The 21,928-nt window shown below is 43.3% G+C and overlaps 2 protein-coding genes across 2 annotated transcripts in view; both read left to right on the top strand.

Annotated features, from left to right (window-relative positions):
* The first annotated feature begins 912 nt into the window (after window positions 1–912).
* On the top strand, window positions 913–18,469 carry LOC142245881 (acetylcholine receptor subunit alpha-1-B-like). The gene is made up of 4 exons (XM_075318877.1): window positions 913–1,068; window positions 4,738–4,883; window positions 4,973–5,017; window positions 18,356–18,469. Exons 1-4 carry the CDS (start codon window positions 1,026–1,028, stop codon window positions 18,467–18,469), a joined length of 348 nt encoding a protein of 115 aa, XP_075174992.1. The 5' UTR covers window positions 913–1,025.
* Window positions 18,470–21,256: 2,787 nt separating this feature from the next.
* The window catches only part of LOC142246621 (acetylcholine receptor subunit alpha-1-B), a 34,841-nt gene continuing 34,169 nt past the window's right edge, over window positions 21,257–21,928 (top strand). The window contains exon 1 of the mRNA XM_075319690.1: window positions 21,257–21,277. Within this exon, the coding sequence (XP_075175805.1) occupies window positions 21,257–21,277 (21 nt within the window). The remainder of the gene's footprint in view (window positions 21,278–21,928) is intronic.

Here is a 21,928-nt window from a genome sequence, read left to right as displayed (position 1 = left end):
TGCACACTACGACATCGCAGGTGCGATGTCGGTGGGGTCATGTCGAAAGTGACGCACATCCGGCGTCGCTCTCGACATCGTAGTGTGTAAAGCCTAGATGATACGATTAACGAGCGCAAAAGCATCATAATCGTATCATCGGTGTAGCGTCGGCAAAAAACATAATTACCTTGCTGCGACAGCCCGATGTTGTTCCTCGTTCCTGCGGCAGCACACATTGCTGTGTGTGAAGTTGCAGGAGCGAGGAACTTCACCTTACCTGCATCCCGGCCGGCAATGCGGAAGGAAGAAGGTGGGCGGGATGTTTACATCCTGCTCATCTCCACCCCTCCGCTGCTATTAGCCGCCTGTCGTGTGACGTCGCTGTGACGCCGCACGACCCGTCCCCTTAATAAGGAGGTGGATCGCCGGCCAGAGCAACGTCGCAGGACAGGTGAGTGCATGTGAAGCTGCCGTAGCGATAATGTTCGCTACGCCAGCTATCACCATGATATCCCATCTGCGACGGGGGCGGGGACTATCGCACTTGGCATCACAGCATCGGCTAGCAATGTCGCAGCGTGCAAAGTACCCCTTAGAGGCTAGGAGGAGATTCCAAGTTTGGTACCACCTCAATCAGCTTAACATGCTTTAATAGCATACATAAAGTGATATTATCTAAAGTAGGAAAAAAATTTAAGAAGACTATGGGCTGAGAGACTCAAAGAGGCATATAAAAATGTACAAATCATAGCTTTTTTTTTTAAAAAAAATAATGGTGGAATATAAATGAGAGGAGGTAAAACTTTGATAATTCTAGTTGAATCCATAAGTTGTCAGAGACGTCTGCCCAATAATTTCTCAAAGCTTCCAGAGGCTCAGCTGTCCCCGAAAACAGGTGGAGAGCAATAATAGCCCAGTAGTCTCATTCCGATCCATGGAACCGGAAGCGGCAGTGTCCTACACTCCAGACAAGTTTCAACAATCTAAAATTTCATCCCAGGCATCAAACCAAAGTGTAAGAGAGCTGGAAGAAAAAGAAGGAAATGGGCTTTACTATTGCACACGTTATTTTCTTCATATTATCAGGTACAATTACTATTTTTTCCTTGGTGTGTTAATACGTATTCTTTTGTATTTATGTGGAGGGGAGCATAGTTCTAACTGGTAATAATAAATGTAAACTCAGTCATTTATACTAGTGCCTGAAAGTCTCCATTATATATCCTAAAATGTTTTCTGCAATTTTTCCAAAATTTGGGGAGAATCTAAGGGTTCTCCAACATGTTTTGTTGGGAGGGTCGTAGTATTTTATTTCATAGGGTCATGGGGCACATGTACATTTGCTTGGACTTGTCATATTGGTATGGAATACAGATAAAAGTTGCAATCAACTGCAGAAATGAACAAATCACCGCTGCGTGAGACATTTTTTAATTGATGGGTATATTTATAGAAATATTTTATATATCAGTTTTATTAAGTGTTCCACAGCTATGATTATTCTGCTTGGTTATCAACATAATGATAATTAAATTACGATAAATCAGAAACATGTAAATAGTTTATGGTTTTTATTTGTTTTGATGATTGGGAAATTATAGTGCAAGGGTTTGCAACAAAAAAAAAAGGTTTTCTAAATTTGGTGACAGAACCAGAACAGATTTTTGTAAATATTTACCAATGTATTTTATATTAAATTCTTATTTTTATACATTGTATTGCCTGTTCTTACTATGATAATTAACCAATATACCCTTACTACTGTGTTCCTCCAAAAATAAAACAGGGTCGTATATTATTTTTTGCTCCGAAAAATGGGCTAGGGCTTATTTTCAGGGAATATCTTATATTTTCACTCGAACAACAATCCACATTTATTCTTGAACAAAAAGTCAACATTTATTCAAATATGATCATGTCACATTCTGGAGCATCTACATTTTGTGTTAATCCTATTACTGGTTCAGATTCACATTTTTTTTTATCTGATCTGCTGTTCTCATGGTGCAGAACAGGTCATAGAGTGGTGGGTTCATACCAGATTTACAAAAGTTTATAGTACCCCATTAAAGAATCGCACTTATCAGATCCCAAACAATTAGAGTTGGCAAGTGAATGGGCTCTCACATACAAATCTGCATCGCTGTCGGGTCCACCTATGTAATACAGCGATTGGCTCCCCCTGGTGACTAGGAGGAGTATAACTCCCGCGGATTGATACCAGTACCCGATCTGCTTGTGAGAACTACAGTACAATGAAGCTGGAGCAGCGAGGGAGATCTCTGTGTGAGAGCCCATCTACTATCAGCACTTTCCAACTGTAATTGGGGTCTCTGAGTGTGGTTTTTTTGGGTGGGGGTGGTATCTGCTTTATTTTGGGCATGTCTGCTTTCTTTTAAGGATGTCTGCTTTGATGAAGAGTTCTGTATCCATTAACCTTTTTTTTTGCAGCTTGGACATTTCCTCATAGAACCGCAACTATGGCTTATTTTTGGAGAAGGGCTTATATTTTAACCAGAGTCAAAAACACTTCAAAAATCCTACTACGGCTTATTTTCGGAGTAGCTCTTATTTTCGGGGAAACAGGGCACTAACAATAATGCCTCCTGGTCCATTGTACCTCTCACTTGAAACCTTTGGCCCAATGTAAGCAAAAACAGTGGTGGGTGAAGATTTACTGATTTTTCAATTAATTTAATTTAATTCAATAGGTTTAATATTGTGCATAAATCTATTAATTAATGCAGTCAGCTTGAAGGAATTATCATCCGTGGCTAGATTGTGCATATAACATATCAATTAGAGTCAAACTATTACATTAATTGAAATATAGATTTACCACTAAGACAAAAAAATCTCAGATAAACTCCTATGACAGCAGTTAAGTAACCTAATTCTTGTATCAGTGAACACTGTAAAGGAAGACTAAACAAACAAATTAAATTGAATATAACAAAATGCATCTCTACATTTTCTCATTCACTATTATCCTATATGATCTCATATTACAAATATAGTTTAAAAACTTATAAAGGAGTCTCTGCTATGTGTCCTATGAATTGGCAATTTCCCTTTTTTCTCCTCATTTCCTGTGTCTGGCTGTAAATCAGCTGTCTGCAGCAGGAGCCTCTCCCTCTACCTTCTCTGTAGAAGGACACAAATATTATTACATCTTACGGTTACAAACCTACTTCTCCAGTCCTTCACCAGCTAGAAGTGGAACAGATAAGAAGGAAAATAACAGTTGATGAACATTGGTAATCCAGTAATCATACTTTATAACGGATTCTGCAGAGATCCGTTGGCAAAAAAGTTCTGCAAACACAACAATTTTGATTGTTAACTGATTTCTGCAGGATCCGTTTTTTTAACATTGGAGTATATGGGTCCTTTAATTGATTGCTATTTAGCCAACCATTTTTCTTGCCTTTGACTGGTAGATAAATAGCAATCCGTTAATGGGTCTGTTCTCCATAGACTCCAATGTTAAAATAAATGGATCTTGTAGAAATCAGTTATTTTACAACGGACAAAACAGTTGTGTTTGCAAAACTTTTTTGCCAATGGATCTGTGCAGGATCCGTTCTAACAGATGATTACTAGACAGGTGAACGCAGCCTTAAAGAATATGTTCAGCTCTTTCTAGAAGAGCTGGGTGACAACCCGATTGCCCACCTTAAGTTCTCTTCTTGCATTCCGAGACCCCTAAATGTTAAATCTGATTAATTAAGAAGAGAATAGATAACATTTCTATTTATCTGCACAGCTAATTTGACTTAAGGCTGCTTGACACGCAGCGACATCGCTAGCGATGTCGATGGTGAATGCACTTGCCCCCGTCGGTTGTGCGTCACAAGCAAATCGCTGGCCGTGGTGCACAACATCGCTAACACCCATCACACGAACTTACCTGCCTAGCAACGTCGCTGTGGCCGGCGAACCGCCTCCTTTCTAAGGTGGCGGTTCGTGCAGCGTCACAGCGGCATCACTAAGCGGCCGCCCAATAGAAGTGGAGGGGTGGAGAAGAGCGGCCGTAACATCCCACCCACCTCCTTTCTTCTTCACTGCGGGCGGCCGCTTGTACGATGTAGTTCCTTGTTCCTGAGGTGTCACACATAGTGATGTGTGCTGCCGCAGGAACGACGAACAACCTGCGTCCTGCAACAGCAACGATATTTGGGATTAGAACGACGAGTCAACAATCAACGATTAGGTAAGTAATTTTGAACGTTAACGGTCGTTCAAGTGATTCACGCGCAACGGCGTCGCTAACGAAGCCGTATGTGCGTTACGAATTCCGTGACCCAAACAACACCTCGTTAGCGATGTTGTTGCGTGTAAAGCCCCCTTTAGAGACGTTAAAGTTGGGTGACAAACCCCTATGGGAACATAAAAGGATTTTTATGTTGGTTGTCAGTTAAACTTCCCTACAAACAGATACAACAGTGTGAAAAAATTAAATCGTATTGATAACAACCTAACAGGAAAGGGCAAGTAAAGAACTAACACAAAATGCACGTCAACCTACAGCTTTAGGCGTTATGTACATGGCCTTATTCTCACTTACAGGCGAAACTCTAGCCCCAAGAAATACATAAGACTTTCCCACCTCACTTACTAGGCAACTATTAGTTACTGAGGGACAAGTGACCATCTGATTTCCAGGGTGAGAATCCTGCAAACAGCTCCACATTTCGGAGTTTCTTGGACCCTCTGATTGTAATATTTTCCTTCATCTGTCTCCCTTCTCTACAGCCGGGGCCGTTCTCTCCCATGAACATGAAACTCGTCTACTTAACGACCTCTTTGAAAACTACAATAAAGTTGTGCGTCCGGTAGAGACATTCGGTGATAAAGTTGTGGTCACGGTTGGGTTACAGCTCATCCAGCTTATTAGTGTGGTAGGTGGACAATCTTCTAAAAAGAGTCCGGGAGCTTTTTTTCTTTCCTTTTTTGTATCACCTGATGTTATTATCTCTCGTGTTTGCAGGATGAAGTCAATCAAATTGTAGCCTCCAATGTTCGCCTTAAACAGGTTTGTAGTGCTTTTAAAGATCTATCTTTTTTTTGGGACATAAAACTTAAAGGGGCTTTCCAAGACTTATACATTGACAACCTCTTCTTAGGATAAACTGTCAATATTAAAGGGAACCAATCACCAGGGTTTTTGTATATAACCTAAAGCCAGTGCTATACTGGCACTATCAGGCGGAGTCTATACATACCTGTAGTGGTCAGCTCAGATGTTTAGGTTTTGAAACCCAAGAAAGTAAAGGTCATAAAATCATCAGCTTCTTGAGTGACAGCAGCTGAGGATCAGATAATATCTGGGGGGGTATTCATAGTTATCCCCTCCCCCTGTTAGAATTAGCATAAGTATTATATAAATGATTCACTTTGTCTCTTGCAGGACCTGTGTGAGGTCATACCCATGTGACCAGAAGGGACAGGGACTCAGCCAACAGAGCTGACACCACGAAGCAACATTTTTCTGTAGGCTGAGGCCCCGCCCCTTCTGGTCATATGGGTATAACCTCACACAGGTTCTGCAAGAGACAAAGTGAATCGTTTGTATAATACTTAGGCTAATTCTAACAAGGGAAGGGGATAACTTGGAATACCCCCCAGATATTATCTGCTCCTCAGCTGCTGTCACTCAAGCAGCTTCGATTGTATAAACTTTACTTTCTTGGGTTTCAAAACCTAAACATCCGAGCTGACCACTACAGGTATGTATAGAATCAGACTGATAGTGCCAGTATAGCACTGGCTGTAGCTTATATATGAAAATCCTGGTGATTGGTTCCCTTTAAAGCTGTAATGTTGTGATCCTGGGATCCCCACTTTTAAAGAGCTTGTCCGGGATTAAACAATTGATCACTTTATACGCAGGACAGGTCATCAATATGAGATCGGTAGGGGTCACTGTAATTTGCTCTGGTGGATACAAGGAAAGTGTGGGACGGAATACAGCAGCTCAACAAATAGTTTAGTGTCAAACCCATTGCTTATATCCGGCACCTGTGACGCCCTGGGCAAGCCAGGGGTCACAGGTCATCACACCACCATACCCTACATCCCAGTTAGGTACATCAAAGCTAAACCAAAATCCTTGTTGCCTTCCTCCAGAGGCTGACATTCACACCAGGGGGTGGGCCAGGTGGTTGGCTCCGCCCACCGAGGAGTTCGCAGCTCTGGAGGCGGGAAGAACCAGGCAGATGAGCTCAGGGGGAGCTTGAGTGAGGAGCTAAGTGGAGGAGTAAACAGGTAGTGAAGTGAAGGAAGTAAAGTGGTAAAGGAGGAAAGCAAGAGTGGTGACAGGAAAGAAAGAGAGTGGAAAGCCTGAAGTTGGTCCAGCTGTGTGCAGGACCGGGTCAGCAAGGTCAGCAACGACGGTGACTGTCCAGAGGGGTGACTGTTCGGGAGTTCCTGGAAGGACTGCGGACGGGTAGTGACCCGGCGGTCTGGAGCAGCGTGCAAAGGACAGTCAGCACCAGGGCAGGGGCCTCTCGGACCCCGGCAAGGCTAGGAGTCGCCATAATTTGCCGAATACGTCAGTGAAGGGGACGTAGATCCCCCAACAACCAAGTCCCGATTGAAGGCAACAGTCCAACCATTAAGGGGGAACACCGCCACCGCCAAGGCACCAGTTCCTCAGGGCCAGCGTCTGCGGGCAAAGTAGAGCTCCTCCGGTCCAGCTTGAAGACGGGGAGTGGGTTACCGGTGGGGACCCATCGCTACCAACTTAGAAACATCAGGTGCAGGTCAGAGGGACATCACCGTCACCTACTGGGAGAGCAAGTGCAGCCGTCCGTGGGAACCGTCTTTCCAGCCGTGTGGTTTACCGTAAAACTGTGTCAACGTCTCAGGCTGAGTGAGTACCACAGTGCCGCAAGGCACAGCGCTGCCCCCGCGTCCCTGCGCCCACCAGGCCCTGCATCTCCCATCTCATCACCGGGCCCCGGGATCACCAATCCCTACCCACGGAGGGGCAACGCAACACCTGGCTGCTCCGCATCACCATCCCCGGGATCCCCATATTGAGCAGCGGTGGTGAAATCACCACAACCGTGGGTGGCGTCACGGACAATAAACTATCCCCACACCCAACAACCCCCTTTTACTCACGGGCGAGGAGTGCCGCTCGAGTACCCCCGGGATCCGGCCCACAGCTCGAGCCACCACTGAGCAGCAGCCGCCGGACCCGAGCAGAAGGGGTGAGTGTAGTGTGCTGACACCCTCCTCCCCGCCCGCGACACACCCACCGGAGCAGATTTGATCTGATTAGTGTCAGCCCCCCACCTATCTCATATTGATGACCTACCTAAGTCTCATCCATCATAAAATGTATTGTCCCAGATAGTAGCATCACATGCTGCTTTCTTCTTGCACATAGACATATCAGTTCAGCTGTATTGGGTATCAATATTATGTAGGTTAAAACATGGGCATCTGGGCAGCTGTCCAGGACCAAAAGCTCCTTGAATGACCATGTCTGACTAAAGTGTCCATGATCTAATATGCCACTTGAAAATATTTCCCATCAGCGTCCTGAATATTACGACCAAGGATAAATTTGACCCATGCCTTTGAAAGTTTTCTCCTACAGGTTAAAGGGAATCTGCCAGCAGGTTTTTGCTATGTAACCTGTGAGTACCAAGATGTAGGGGCTGAGAGCCTGATTCCAGAGATTTGTGTTGTGTGATTCAATAAATCAGTGTTTTATCAGCAACAGATTATCACTACAGGACTGGGTGTTTTGTGCAACCAAATAAGCCTGCCCCAACTACTGATTAGTAGCAGTAATGTACAGTGTACACAGGAAGCTGACAATCAGTAGTGTGGGCAGGGTTATATAGAGCTCAGCATTCATAGATCTACTACATCTGCAACAGAGAAAACAGGGATTGTATTAAAATGATAACATGCAAATGTAAACACATCACTGGTATCAGAGTCTCAGCCACTACATCATGCTGTTCTCAGATTACATAGCAAAAACCTGCTGACAAATTCCACTTAAGCCTCACTTGTGTAATATGAACTCCCAGCTCTAAACGGTGTAAGTTGTGATTTGCACATCCTGTTCCGGTCATAATGACAAACGGGAGCTGCAGCCTCTGAATGCAGTGGGGATGAAGTGTTGTTCATCACTACGGTTAGGGATTTGCTGTAGTGGTTACATGCCTGTCCCCACCAAAGAAGAGGCTTGAAGGCAGTGTTATGGAGGAGCATTAGGGGATTAATAGGTGAAAATATCCTTTTTTTTAACACCATGCTGGGTTAAGTTTTAGAAATAAAAGTGCTGAGCCCCTTTAACCCCTTCATGACATTTGACATACCTATATGTTATGGTCGTATAGGAGTACATATAGGTACATAATGGTGATCGCACTACCATGGGCTGTTTAATCAAGGGCCCAGTAGTTGCCATGGAAACCTTAGGTCTTGATGATGACCTCTGGGTCAGTCAGCTAGGGTAAGGCTGTTAGACCATGCCAGGAGCCCTGCAATGTAGCCAAACAGGACTGTACAGTCACATGTGGGATATTGACATGTTCAGGAGAAATTGTATAGCCACTTTTGGTGCCTTTTTACCTATTCCCCTAGAGAAAATTGCAAATCTGGGGCTAAAGGGAATCTGTCAACAGGTTTTTGCCATGTACGTTTTAGCCAGCATGCTGTAAGGGTTAAGACAGAAGGTTCAGGCATGCCTGTGTTGTCACAGTCCGATATTTCATTTATTTGCTATGTCGTTTTAGCAGCTGAACACTTATCATTGCTGTGGCTAGCTGGCTCGTGCCATGCTGTCCAGCACACCCCCACCCCTAAGCTGATTGACACCTCACAATCAATGTACAATCTCTATAGAAAGCCTAGTGTGGGAGTGACAGCTCTCTTAGCTCTGCTACATGACTGAATCTAAAAATTCTGATTGTGCCAGAACAGCTGCAGCCAGTAATCTAAGTGATACATCGTCTGATTCAGAATCTCTTTGCCTACATTATGCTGCTCTCAGATGAGGTAGCAAAAACCTGATGACAGATTCCATTTAAAGCAATATTTTTGTGGTCAAAATGTAATTATTTTTTCTTCACCGCCCAATAGTATAACATTTTGGGACCCCTAGATTAATTAATTGAGGGCTGTGCTTTGCAAAATTGGGTCACTTATGAGGGGTGTCCTTTTCTGGTATCTGAGAGGCTCTGCCCATGTCATTTGGCACCCCCAAACCATTCCAACTATATCTGAACCCAGAATGGCGCTCCTTCCCTTCTTCACTTTGCACTGTGCCTTAAAAGTAGTTTTTGACCACATTTTGGGTATATTGGCTAACTCAGGAGAAATGTTTTAACAAATTGTATGGTCCATTTTCTCCTCTTACCCTTTTTTAAAATTAAAATGTTGGGGCCAAAGCAACATTTTAGTGGAAACAATGGTAATTTTTTATTTTCACAGCCCGATATTATACAATTCCGTGAATCACCTGAGGATTAAAATTACTCCCTACACTCCAAGATGAATTCCTTGAGAAGTGTAGCTTTCGAAATGGGGTCACTTGTGGGGGAGATTCATTGTTTAGGCACATCAGGGGGTCTCCAAACGTGACATGGCGTCTGCTAACGATTATAGCTCTGAAGAAATGTCAAGTAACACTCCTTCCCTTTCAAGCCCTGCTGTGCGCCCAAACAGTAGATTTCCACTACATATGGGGTATCGGCGTGCTCAGGTGAAATCAAACAACAAATTGTATGGATGGTGCAATTTCTCCTGTTACCATTGAGAAAATGAAAAATTTGGGGCTAAAATAACATTTTTTAATATATTTTTTTTTTTTTTTCCAAAACTTTTTATTAATTTTCCAATTTTTTATAAACATAACAAGATATTCAAGGTTACGCAAGGAAAAACATTTGTCTGACAATATGTGACATAATAGGGTGCAATGCCCCAACTTGATATTTTAAACTGATTATCTGATTAATATGGTCTCTATTAAACCAAGGCAAAAGTACTAAGAAATAACAGACGCGATACAAGTCAATTAGAGTCATTAAGCCCCTAAGCCAACCCCGAATGCTTCCAAATTTTCTGGCACGTCTTGTGGCTACCTTAGCGTCTCGTCTCCCTTTCCTCCGGAACCCACACCTCCGTGATTTTCAATTTACCCAGTTTGTCCTGGATATCATTCAGAAGGTACCATTCCGATTGTATAAAAGGTGTCATCAGATTATTTATTTCTCCCTGAGTAAATTGACTTTCAATGAAATTTCTCCATTTCCCAAAGAACTTGGGTGTCAACCTGTCTTTGTCCGTTTCCGCTTCCACTTTCTCCAGCCTCAATAAATTATGTAATTCCCCGATGACCTCTTTTATGGATGGTCCTTCCCTTTGTATCCAATGCTTTAATATGGACCGTTTGGCTATCATGGCTATGTCATGTACTATTGTATATTTCTTCTTTCCCGGCATGTCCGATCCCCCTCTTACTCCTCCCTCAAAGGAATGGAAAATCCACACCATTAGCTCTAGATTTCCAGAAATTCCCCATGTTGCCTGGACAAATAATCTAACTTGATTCCAGAACCTGTGAATTTCCTTACACTCCCATAGTCCATGTAGCATATCTGTTTTTTCTCTTTGACATTTAGGACACCGCATATCTCTTCCCGGAATGTTGAAGCCCATAATAGCCCTGTGTAAAATTCTAAATTGGGTGTCTCTCCATCTCTCATTGGTAACATGTTTCCGCATCTGTACCCATCCCTTCAATATATCCCCTACAACTTCCTGCCCTTTCAATTGTTTCCCCCACGCTGTTAGAGTACGGCTATCCTCCCCAGATATAAGCATTCCCCGAAATGTTCGGTAAATTTTGGAAACATTTACACTTGCTACATCACTTTCCATAAGCTCATCAATCAAACTCTTATTCAATTCCTTTCCAAGCTCCCCCAAATCTACAAATACTCCATGCTTCAGTTGTTCATACTGGATGATATGTGAGCTACTAAGTTCATACTTGTCAAGCACTTCCCGTCCTGTCAGCCACCTTCTCTCCTCCACATTCATGACATCCTTCATTCTCTCGACGCCCTTCTCTTTCCATCTAGTAAATAGCTTATTTTCCCGTCCCATGGGAAAGTTCGGAGATGCCCAGGGATTTAAGTACTTAGATACTTTCCATGACAGTCCCAATTTCTTTCTTACCAGTTTCCATGTTAGCATAGTGTCTCGGAATAAGATTGAGTTCCTTATATGCCCATCCGCCCTGGACAATGGGGAGTGTAAAATGGACGCCAAATCCCACGGTGATGCATACTTGGCTTCCATGCCATAGTCTGAGTGCCTGCTTGTTCCTCTCAACCAATCAAACACATGTCTCATTATACACACCAGGTTATAACCCCGAACATCCGGGAAACTAAGACCTCCTTCCTCCGTTGACTTCATCAATGTTCGTAACTTTATTCTAGGTTTCCTTCCCCGCCATATAAAATCCGCATACGCTGAGTTGAGCCTATTTACGTCCCTCAGTTTTAGCAATATCGGGATCGTCTGGAATGGGTACAACAGTCTAGGAAAGCTCATCATTTTTATCAGGTGGCACCTTGCCAGTAGTGGTAGAGGCAGACCCTTCCAACCCTTTAGTTGTGCTATAATTTTCCTAATTAGTGGGCCATAATTCATCTCGTAAATTGATTCCACCGTTCTTCCTATATGAATTCCCAGATATTTAAGTGATGTCTGTGCTATAGGAATGCCACATATACAACCATCCCTTACATTCCCCCCTTTTAGGAACAGGATCTCACACTTTTTTTTATTCAATTTGAATCCTGAGACTAATCCAAATTTTTCAATTAGGGCTAGAGTCTGTGGCAAATCCACGCTAGGGTCCCCCATATATAGTATGACATCATCGGCAAAAAGTGCTGTCTTTATTTCAGTTCCCCTTACCTTAATCCCTTTAAAACTATTCGGGCCCTGCAATATTCTTGACAATGGTTCAATGGCCAAGTCGAATAGGAGGGGAGATAGCGGGCAGCCTTGTCTTGTTCCCTTCATCAAAGGGAACACGTCTGATAAAAAACCTGGAGTGTGTACCCTAGCTCCCGAGTTAGCGTAAAGATTCCTAATGTAAAGCCTCATTTTGCCTACAATCCCTGTGGCCTCTAGTACTTTGTCCAGCCAGCTCCAATTTACATTGTCAAACGCTTTTTCTGCGTCGAGTGTAACTAGAGCGGGTCTTGCCCCCCTCTCTATCTGATCCAATCTCACCGCATCCACCACTAGTATTGTCTTCCGAATATTAGTGACAGCATTTCTCCCTTTAATAAACCCTACCTGATGCTCTGTAATGATCCTTGGAAGAATCATGGCCAATCTATTAGCCATAATCTTAGATATTATTTTTAAATCCTGGTTTATAAGTGATATGGGTCTATAACTAGAGGGATCATCCAGGTCTTTAGTTCCCTTAGGGAGTAATTTGATATATGCTACGTTTGAATTTTTAGGAATTTCCTCTCCTTCCAAAAATGCATTAAATACCGCAGTTAAATCTGGCGAGATCAGATCCCTCATAGCCTTATAAAACTCGCTGTTAAAACCGTCGGGGCCTGGTGCCTTGTTGGTGTTAAGCTCCCCGATTGTTCTAGTCACCTCCTCAACTGTGATATCTGCATTTAGGTCACTGAGATCTTCCTCTGTTACGCTAGGCAAGTGCGCTTGTCTTAACCACTCTGCCTCGTCAGTCATGTCATTGTTTCCTGGCCCATATAGTTTTCTATAAAAATGTCCCAGCAATTTATTAATTTCCTTAGGATCTGTGGTCACCTCCCCCCCCTTTCTTTTTAGTTTGGAAATCACTGTCATTTTCCTGCTACCCCTTGCCAAATTTGCCAGCATCCTCCCCGCCTTGTTGCCAAATCTATGTAGCTCTGCTTCCCTGTGCGACCAAAATAATTGTTCCTTTTTTTTTGCCCATTCGTCGAACCCCCTTTTTGCCTCCAACCATCTGTCTTTCGTCGTGGGAGATCTATTAGCCAAATACTTTGTGTATGCTACCCGCACTGCTTCACTCTGGGCATTATAATTCTCATTGGTCTTCCTTTTGATCATGGCCGCATATCCAATCAGGCGACCCCTCAAGACCGCTTTTGCCGTGTCCCAGTATAGCACTGGGTTCCCTTTGTGTTCCTTGTTTTCCTCTGTGAATTCTCCCCACCACTCTCGTAATACCCTGTGGAAATTATCTTGTCTGAGAAGAAATGATGGAAATCTCCATATGATATCTGTACCTCTCTTGAACTTCTCTCTGATACCCAATCTCAACGGACTATGATCAGATATCACCATGTTTTCTATCACACATTCTTGTGCCCGATTAACTAGGCCTTGAGAAATCCAAAATTGATCAATACGCGACCAGCTATCATGAGGATGCGAGAAGTGTGTATATTCTCTATCATGCGGGTGAGCTAATCTCCAGATGTCCTTCAAACCCACGTCTTCTAATGTCACATCCCTATGGTCCGGCCTTCTGTCCACATCCCCTGTCCTCTCCTTCCCCCTCCTCCTGTCTTCAGCTGAGTCTGGAACTGTGTTAAAATCACCTCCTACTATGATGTTGGTCTCCCCATCTGCTAGTATGCTGGCCTTTATGCCATCATGAAATATGCTCTGTTGGGAGTTTGGACCGTAAACATTATAGATACTTAATTTACCCGCTGGACTAATGATTGTTAAATGCTGCCACCGTCCCTGGTCGTCTGCCTCGTGTGTCACTACTTCATGGCTGAGCTGTTTATGTATTAGAATCATTGTCCCCGCTTTCCTACCTTGTGCCTCTGCCCCATATACAGTACCCACCCAGTATTTCTTCATGCGGAAAAAGTCCTCCTTCCTCAAATGCGTTTCCTGTAATAATGCAATATCTGTTTTTAGTCTTTTCAGATGTCTTAGTATCATTGCTCGTTTGTTAGGAGATCTCAAACCTTTCACATTCCATGTAGTTATTTGTACCATATTTGCCTTTGTATTTTGCTCTTACTACTTCCTCCCCTGTGGGCCCTGAACTCACAAGAGACGAGACAATTATTACCAGGTATAGAATTTGCCCCCCAGGCTTGATATATCTTTTCCCCACCTTGTATGTATAACAAATATAACAATAAACAAGTAACTGTAGAACACGTTTTCCCTTCTGGGAAATTTTTGGCTCTTTTCGCCATGCTGATGACTTCCCCTTTTCCTAGCCAAACTGTTGAGCTCCCTAGTCACCCCCCTTAGAGTATACGTTCTAGCCCCGGATTCACATGAGTCACATGAACAAGCCTTAAATAATGGCAAAAATAGTACAGTATGACAAAAACTCTATAAGGACTTCAAGTCCAACTTAGCTCTATTTTCTGGTGGTCATCCCCGCACTCAGAGCAGACAGATCCACTTCATTTACGCCTGGAAGTCGTTCCTGGACAAAGGCGAGTGAAAGTAAGAATGAAAGTGAATCTGGAAGTGGAACTGAAAGTAAGCGTGAGACTGAATATGCGAGAGAAAAAGAGTGAGACAGAGCGCGTGAGGTACTGAAAGTGAGCGTGAGACTGAAAATGAAACTGAGTATGAGAGTGAGTGTGAAACTGAAAGTAAGCGTGAAACTGAAAATGAGACTGAATATGTGAGGGAGGGAGAAAAAAAAAAAAAAAAAAAAAAAAAAGTGTGAGACTGAGAGTGAGTGTGAGAGTGTGAGACTGAACGTTAGGAGTAAGACTGAAAGTGAAACTGATAGCAAGCGTGAAAGCAAAACTGAACATGAGAGAGTGAAATCAAGAGAGTGAGAGAGTGCGAGAACAGGACCAGCAATATCTAGTTCAGTTCAGTTATCATGAACCATTTCCAACAGTTAGTCTCTGTGTTCCGAGCGAGGATTATTTTGTTGTTTTGGGCTCAATCTCCTTTCCTCTCTACTCTCCACCCGCGATTGCTCCTCAAAGCTTCTCGAGTCTTTCCCTGGGCCTCTTGGAGATCCTCCTCTGCTGGTCCCTTCTCCATTGTTTCCTCTTTTTTGTCCATCAGCCCGATTCTTATCTTGTTCTGCCATGAGAGTACGCTCTGCTTCTTTAAAGTCTTTGTAATAAGCAAACGAGCCATTAAGATTTCTGACTTTCAGTGTGGCAGGGTATAGCAGTTGGCACTTGACTTTTTTGTTATACAGGAATGAACATACTTTGCTGAATTCTTTTCTCTTTCTGGAGACTTCTGCTGAATAATCGCCGAAAATTAGCAGTCTGTTGCCTTGGTAATGCAATGGTCGCTGTCTGTCTCTAAAGGCCCTCAGTATTTCCTCTTTATGTTTATAATCAAGATATTTGACTATCACTTGTCTAGCCCTCAGCGGGGCTTTCCTGTTTGGGTTTGGATCCTCTCCCCTATTCGCTTCTTGTTGTCTCAGTGGTCCCACTCTGTGCGCTCTTTCCACTCTGAATTTAGCCTTAATGCCCAGGGCCTGAGGTAACTCCTGTTCACATATGTTATCCAGCTGTCCCAAAGATACCGATTCTGGCAGCCCCACAATGCGCAGATTATTTCGCCTCGATCGGTTCTCTAAGTCTTCCGCTTTATCTCTCAAATAATCGTTAGATTTCACTAGAGCTGCTATTTGCTCTTGCATAGCCATTATTTTCTCCTCTGAGTCAGATATTCTCTGCTCTGTTTCTGCCAGTCTAGATGCATGTCCACTAATCTGCTTTTGCATAGCTGCTAGGGATGTTTGTATGGCTGTTTCAATGGCCACTTTAATCTCTTTTGACAGCTGTGATGTCACTTCGGCAGCCAATTTTTTATAATCAACATTGAGCTCTTGTGCATGCTTGTCTTGGCCTGCAGGTGGTGCTGGTTTCTTAGTTCTCTTATTCTGAGCTGGGGATTTTCCACCCTCCCCCATTTGTTTACAGTATTTAGATAATGGTGTGGCCGGCAGTTTCTTGTTTGCTTTAGAAGGAATGTTACTGTTTCTGACATGCAGCTTCTGCTGGCATTTATCATGATTAGACACCTTATATTGCATGTCTAAGTGATCAGTCCGGTCTCCTGCGTCTCTGGCCACTCTTTGCTTGCTGCACTCCTCCTCCTCCTCTCTTTCTTGTTCCTCCATGTCCCCTTCCTCTATCCATTGTGTTTCTCCCTCTGCAATCCCCTGCAGCGATTTCTCTCCTGCTCCATCCTCCCCCGACCCCCCGCTCTCATCTCCTTCACTTCTCCCTCTCCTGGCTTCCATTACCACATCTTGCACTGGGGACTCTGGCTCCTCCTCCATCAGGCTTGTAGGTGCCATGTCAGTCTCCTCTTCTCCCCGCCGGCAGTCAGGATCTCCACTCCTGCAGGTCCCCTCACCACCACCAGCACTCCTCAGTAAGTACCGCTCCATAGCTGTGTGCTTCCTGCTACCAGACGTGCTGCTCTCTGCTCGCTCACTTGCCCGGGTATGCTGTTTATCGTCGGTTTCTCAGAGGGGTGTCGGGAGCTTCTCCTCTATGCTGCCTCCTCAGCCAGGACCGGAACAGGAAGTCTTTAATATATTTTTGAGCACTTTGAGGGGTGTTGTTTTTAGAATGGTGTCATTTTTGGGTACTTTTTAAGTGTTTTGACTAGTGTTGAGCGGACCCGGATCCGCAAAATCCGGATCCGCACGGTTTGAGCGGCCGAACCGAGTCCGACCAGTACCCGGGATTCGGGGTGCACGATCCGGATCCTGTTTTGGTTTTTTTTTCCTCTCTCTCTCTCTCTCTCTCTCTCTCTCTCTCTCTCTCCTCTCTCTCTCCTCTCTCTCTCTCCTCTCTCTTTTCTCTCTCCCTCTCATCTCTCTCTCCTCTCTCTCTCCCTCTCTCTCTCCTCTCTCTCTCCTCTCTCTCTCTCTCCTCTCTCTCTCTCTCGCTCCTCTCTTTCTCTCTCTCTCTCGCTCCTCTCTTTCTCTCTCTCTCTCTCTCTCTCTCTCTCTCTCTCTCCTCTCTTTCTCTCCTCTCTCTCTTCTCTCTCCCTCTCCTCTCTCCTCTCTCTCTCCTCTCTCTCTCTCCTCTCTTTCTCTCCTCTCTCTCTCTCTCCTCTCTCTCTCTCTCTCCTCTCTCTCTCTCCTCTCTCTCTCCTCTCTCTCTCTCTCCTCTCTCTCTCTTCTCTCTCCCTCTCCTCTCTCTCTCCTCTCTCTCTCTCTCCTCTCTCTCTCCTCTCTCTCTCTCTCCTCTCTTTCTCTCCTCTCTCTCTCTCTCTCTCCTCTCCCTCTCCTCTCTCTCTCTCGTCCCGGATCCCCATTCATTTACATGGCCGCGGATTCCGGATCGGATCTGGACTTCGGCAGCAACCCGATCTGATCCGCCGGATCCGGATTATGTCCGATCCGCTCAACTCTAGTTTTGACAGTTATTACCTGATAACGTGACACTGGTCAGGATGGAAAAAAAATGTCCTGGTTAGGAAGGTGTAAATAGGCTGGGGGGTGAAGAAGAGGTTAAGCAGTAGAGAGCCCCTTTAAGGGGAGTTTTCTGTAAGCGTGTATTTTGGGTATAATGATTCATGATATAATACCACACATTAGACCACGGTGCCCCTATCATTGTCTCATTCTGTGGCCACCATTTCTAGGCAATGACTCTCAGTCTATCCATGATGAATGCATGGCATTGTACTCATCCTTGAGTCTACTTCTTGTCTGCAGAGCTCATACCAGAAGATTAGACATGGTGGGAAACGTTCGTACCTCTTCTCAATGCTTCTCTTTATATCGGTGGAGATAAGAAATGGCAGAGGGTCAAAGCAGGCAAATTCTAGATGTGGAAACACGGAGTATAAAGCTATTAATAAACTCAGTATGGACATTGTTATCCTCATAGCCGATCATGTGAATGCAAACCGCTATACATTAATATTCAGATATTAGATATTACTACCTAAATAAGGTAAAGCTTTAGTTTGTTGTTTGCTGATAATAAAAAATGTGACAATCATACATGCACTACCTTATGTACCATTATGGCAGGGAACATCAATTATCTGATCATTATTTAATGCATGTTAATTGTTAATTCTTTGTCATAGGTCATACCCAATTTCTCCACTAGAGGGGGCTCACTGCAACAACAAACTAAGCGCTGATCACAAATGCAGCTAGCACCTCCTAGTGGTGGCTTCAGGTATATATAATAATTTATCAAGTCAGAAAAACAGACACCCTATATACAGGATCCGTAATATAGGAATAAAAGTATTGTCCTGATAATAAATATTACATTTCTTTGTTAGATCACTCATACAAAAATCATATGTTCTTATTACTACTAATAATAATATATATATTTTTGGTGATATTTTCTTTGTTTAGCAATGGGTGGATGTAAATTTAAAGTGGAACCCAGCAAAATACAATGGTATACAGAGAGTACGAGTACCCTCCAGTGACATTTGGCGTCCTGACTTGGTTCTGTACAACAAGTAAGATGTCCAACCATTCATTATGAGAGCAACTAACCATTTCATACTTGTGTGTGTACTATATATATATATATATATATATATATATATATATATCAGTACAGACCAAAAGTTTGGACACACCTTCTCATCTCTAGAACAACTGTTAAGAGGAGACTTTGTGCAGCAGGCCTTCATGGTAAAATAGCTGCTAGGAAGCCACTGCTAAGGACAGGTAACAAGCAGAAGAGACTTGTTTGGGCTAAAGAACACAAGGAATGGACATTAGACCAGTGGAAATCTGTGCTTTGGTCTGATGAGTCCAAATTTGAGATCTTTGGATCCAACCACCGTGTCTTTGTAGAAAAGGTGACCGGATGGACTCTACATGGCTGGTTCCAACCGTGAAGCATGGAGGAGGAGGTGTGATAGTGTGGGGGGGGGGCTTTGCTGGTGACACTTTTGGGGATTTATTCAAAATTGAAGGCATACAGAACCAGCATGCCTACCACAGCATCTTGCAGCAGCGTGCTATTCCATCTGGTTTGCGTTTAGTTGGACCACCATTTATTTTTCATCAGGACAATGACCCCAAACACACCTCCAGGCTGTGTAAAGGCTATTTGACTAAAAAAGAGAGTGATGGGGTGCTACGCCAGATGACCTGGTCCCCACAGTCACCAGACCTGAACCCAATCGAGATGGTTTGGGGTGAGCTGGACCGCAGAGTGAAGGCAAAAGGGCCAACAAGTGCTAAGCATCTCTAGGAACGCCTTCAAGACTGTTGGAAAACCATTTCCGGTGACTACCTCTTGAAGCTCATCAAGAGAATGCCAAGAGTGTGCAAAGCAGTAATGAAAGCAAAAGGTGGCTACTCTGAAGAACCTGGAATATAAGACATATTTTCAGTTGTTTCACACTCTTTTAAGTATTTCATTCCACATGTTTTAATTCATAGGTTTGATGCCTTCAATGTGAATCTACATTTTTCAGAGTCTTAAAAATAAAGAAAACTCTATGAATGAGAAGGTGTGTCCAAACTTTTGGTCTGTACTGTATATATATATATATATATATATATATATATATAAAATCTGTGTGTGTGTGTGTGTGTATATACAGTATATATATATAATATATATATATTATGTGTGTATATATACAGCTCTGGCAAAAGTTAAGAGATCACTGCAAAATAGTCAGTTTTTCAGATTTGTCTCTTTATAGGTATATTTTTGAGTAAAATGTAAATTGTTCTCTTATTCTATAAACTACTGACAACGTCTCCGAATTTTCAAGCAAAATTTGTTATATTTATTTTCGGAAAATGAGAAATGGTCAAAATAACAAAACAATGCATTGCTTTTAGACCTCAAATAATGCAAAGAAAACAAGTTCATAATCATTTAGAAACGACAATACTAATAATGTCTTGCCTCAGGAAGAGTTCAGAAATCAGTATTTTGTGGAATAACCGTGATTTTTAATCCAAGCTTTCATGCGTCTTGGCTGCTTTCCACCAGTCTTTGACACTGCTTTTGCGTGACCTTCTGCCACTCCTGGTGCAAAAATGTAAGCAGTTCTTCTTTATTTGATGGCTTGTGACTATCCATCTTCCTCTTGATTACATTCCAGAGGTTTTCAGTGGGGTTCAGGTCTGGAGATTGGGCTGGCAGTGGCCATGACAGGGTTTTGATGTGGTGGTCCTTCATCCACACATTGATTGACCTAGCTGTGTGGCATGGCGCATTGTCCTGCTGGAAAAAACAGTCCTCAGAATTGGGGAACATTGCCTGAGCAGAAGGAAGCAACTGTTTTTTCCAGGATAACCTTGTATGTGGCTTGATTCATATGTCCTTTACAAAGTTTAATCTGCCCAATTGGACCATAGAGGACTGGAGTAAGGTAATCTACTCTAATGAGTCTAATTTTCAGCTTATCCGAACACCTGGTTGTCTAATGGTTAGATGGAAACCTGGAGAGGCGTACTAGTCACAGTGTCTTGCACCCACTGTGAAATTTGGTGGAGGATCGATGATGATCTGGGGATGCTTCATCAAGGCTGGAATTGGGCAGATTAAACTTTGCAAAGGACGTATCCTCCATCTTCCATCCTCCATGATGACATCACGGTGCTGGTGGATGTTAGAGACCTTGTGCTCCTCCACCACCTTCTCTTTGCAGATGCTCCACAGATGCATAATAGGATTTAGGGCTGGAGATGCTTGGCCAGTCAAGCACCTTTACCCTCAATTTCTTTAGCAAGTCAGTGGTCGTCTTAGAGGTGTGTTTGGGGTCATTATCACACCATCTGAACAAAATAAGTTTATCTTGGTCTAATCAGACCACAGGACATGGTTCAAGTAATCCTTAGTCTGCTTGTCTTCAGCAAACAGTTTGAGGGCTTTCTTGTGTGTCAACTTTAGAAGAGGCTTCCTTCTGGGACAGCAGCCATGTAAATCAATATGATGCAGTGTGCAGCGTATGGTCTGTGCACTGACAGGTGGATGTCTATTCTAAAAAGACAACCTCTGGATATGATGCTGAGCACGTGCATTCAACTTCTCTGGTCGACCATAGTGAGGCCTGTTCTGAGTGGAACCTGTCTTGTTAAACTGTTGTATGGTCTTGGCCACGGTGCTGCAGCTTAGTGTTAGGGTGTTGACAATCTTCTTATAGCCTAGGTCATCTTTGTATAGAGCAACAATTCTTTTTTTCTGATCCTCAGAGAATTCTTTGCCATGAGGTGTCAGTGATAACACCAAATGTAACACACCTGCTCCCTATTCACACCTGAGATCATGTAACACTAATGAGTCACTTGACAAATGAGGTAAAATGGCTAATTGGGTACAATTTCGCTATTTTCACTTAGGGGTGTACCTACTTTTGTTGCCAGTGTATTTTAGATTAAAGACTGTGTGCTGAGTTATTTAGAGGACACCAAATTTACACTGTAATACAAGCTGCACACTGACACTGTACATTGTAACACAGGGTCAGATCTTCATTGTTGTCTCATGAATAGTGATGGACGCACCCTGACTGTGAAAGACGACATCTGCACTTCAAAAGTATATGTATATATTATATATATATATATATATATATATATATATATATATATATATATATATAGTATAGAGTACTGTTTCAAAAGTATATGGGGGCCAGGCCTGGGCCCGATGTTCTCAGGGAACTCCGGAAAATTATAGGGGCCCAGAAACTTGGGAAATTAAAAAAAAAAAATGAAGGAAAAATAAAAATAAAGCAAGTGCGCTATACTTATCGTGTTTCCAGCGCGGCTATCACTGCTTCCAGGCCGCTCACTCTTCTTTTGGTGCCGCTTATTAGCCTCATACATATTCATTGCTTCCTACGCCCACCGGCAGTCCCTGTGTATGTGATTGGTTGCAGTCAGACGCGCCCCCAGTCTGTGTGACAGCGTCTGACTGCAACCAATCACAAACCCTGTCTGTGTGTC

The sequence above is a fragment of the Anomaloglossus baeobatrachus genome, chromosome 7 (assembly GCF_048569485.1).
Source record: "Anomaloglossus baeobatrachus isolate aAnoBae1 chromosome 7, aAnoBae1.hap1, whole genome shotgun sequence".
NCBI classification, from domain to species: Eukaryota; Metazoa; Chordata; class Amphibia; order Anura; family Aromobatidae; genus Anomaloglossus; species Anomaloglossus baeobatrachus.
The sequence above is the reverse complement of the archived record's forward strand: the minus strand, read 5'-3'. Positions and strand labels throughout refer to the sequence as shown.

Excerpts from the sequence above, each read along its gene's own strand:
- LOC142245881 (XM_075318877.1), top strand. The coding sequence starts at position 1,026 with ATGGGCTTTACTATTGCACACGTTATTTTCTTCATATTATCAG. Across the intron at positions 1,069-4,737 it reads TATTTTCTTCATATTATCAG|CCGGGGCCGTTCTCTCCCAT; the intron begins GTACAATTACTA and ends CCTTCTCTACAG. Across the intron at positions 4,884-4,972 it reads TCATCCAGCTTATTAGTGTG|GATGAAGTCAATCAAATTGT; the intron begins GTAGGTGGACAA and ends TCGTGTTTGCAG.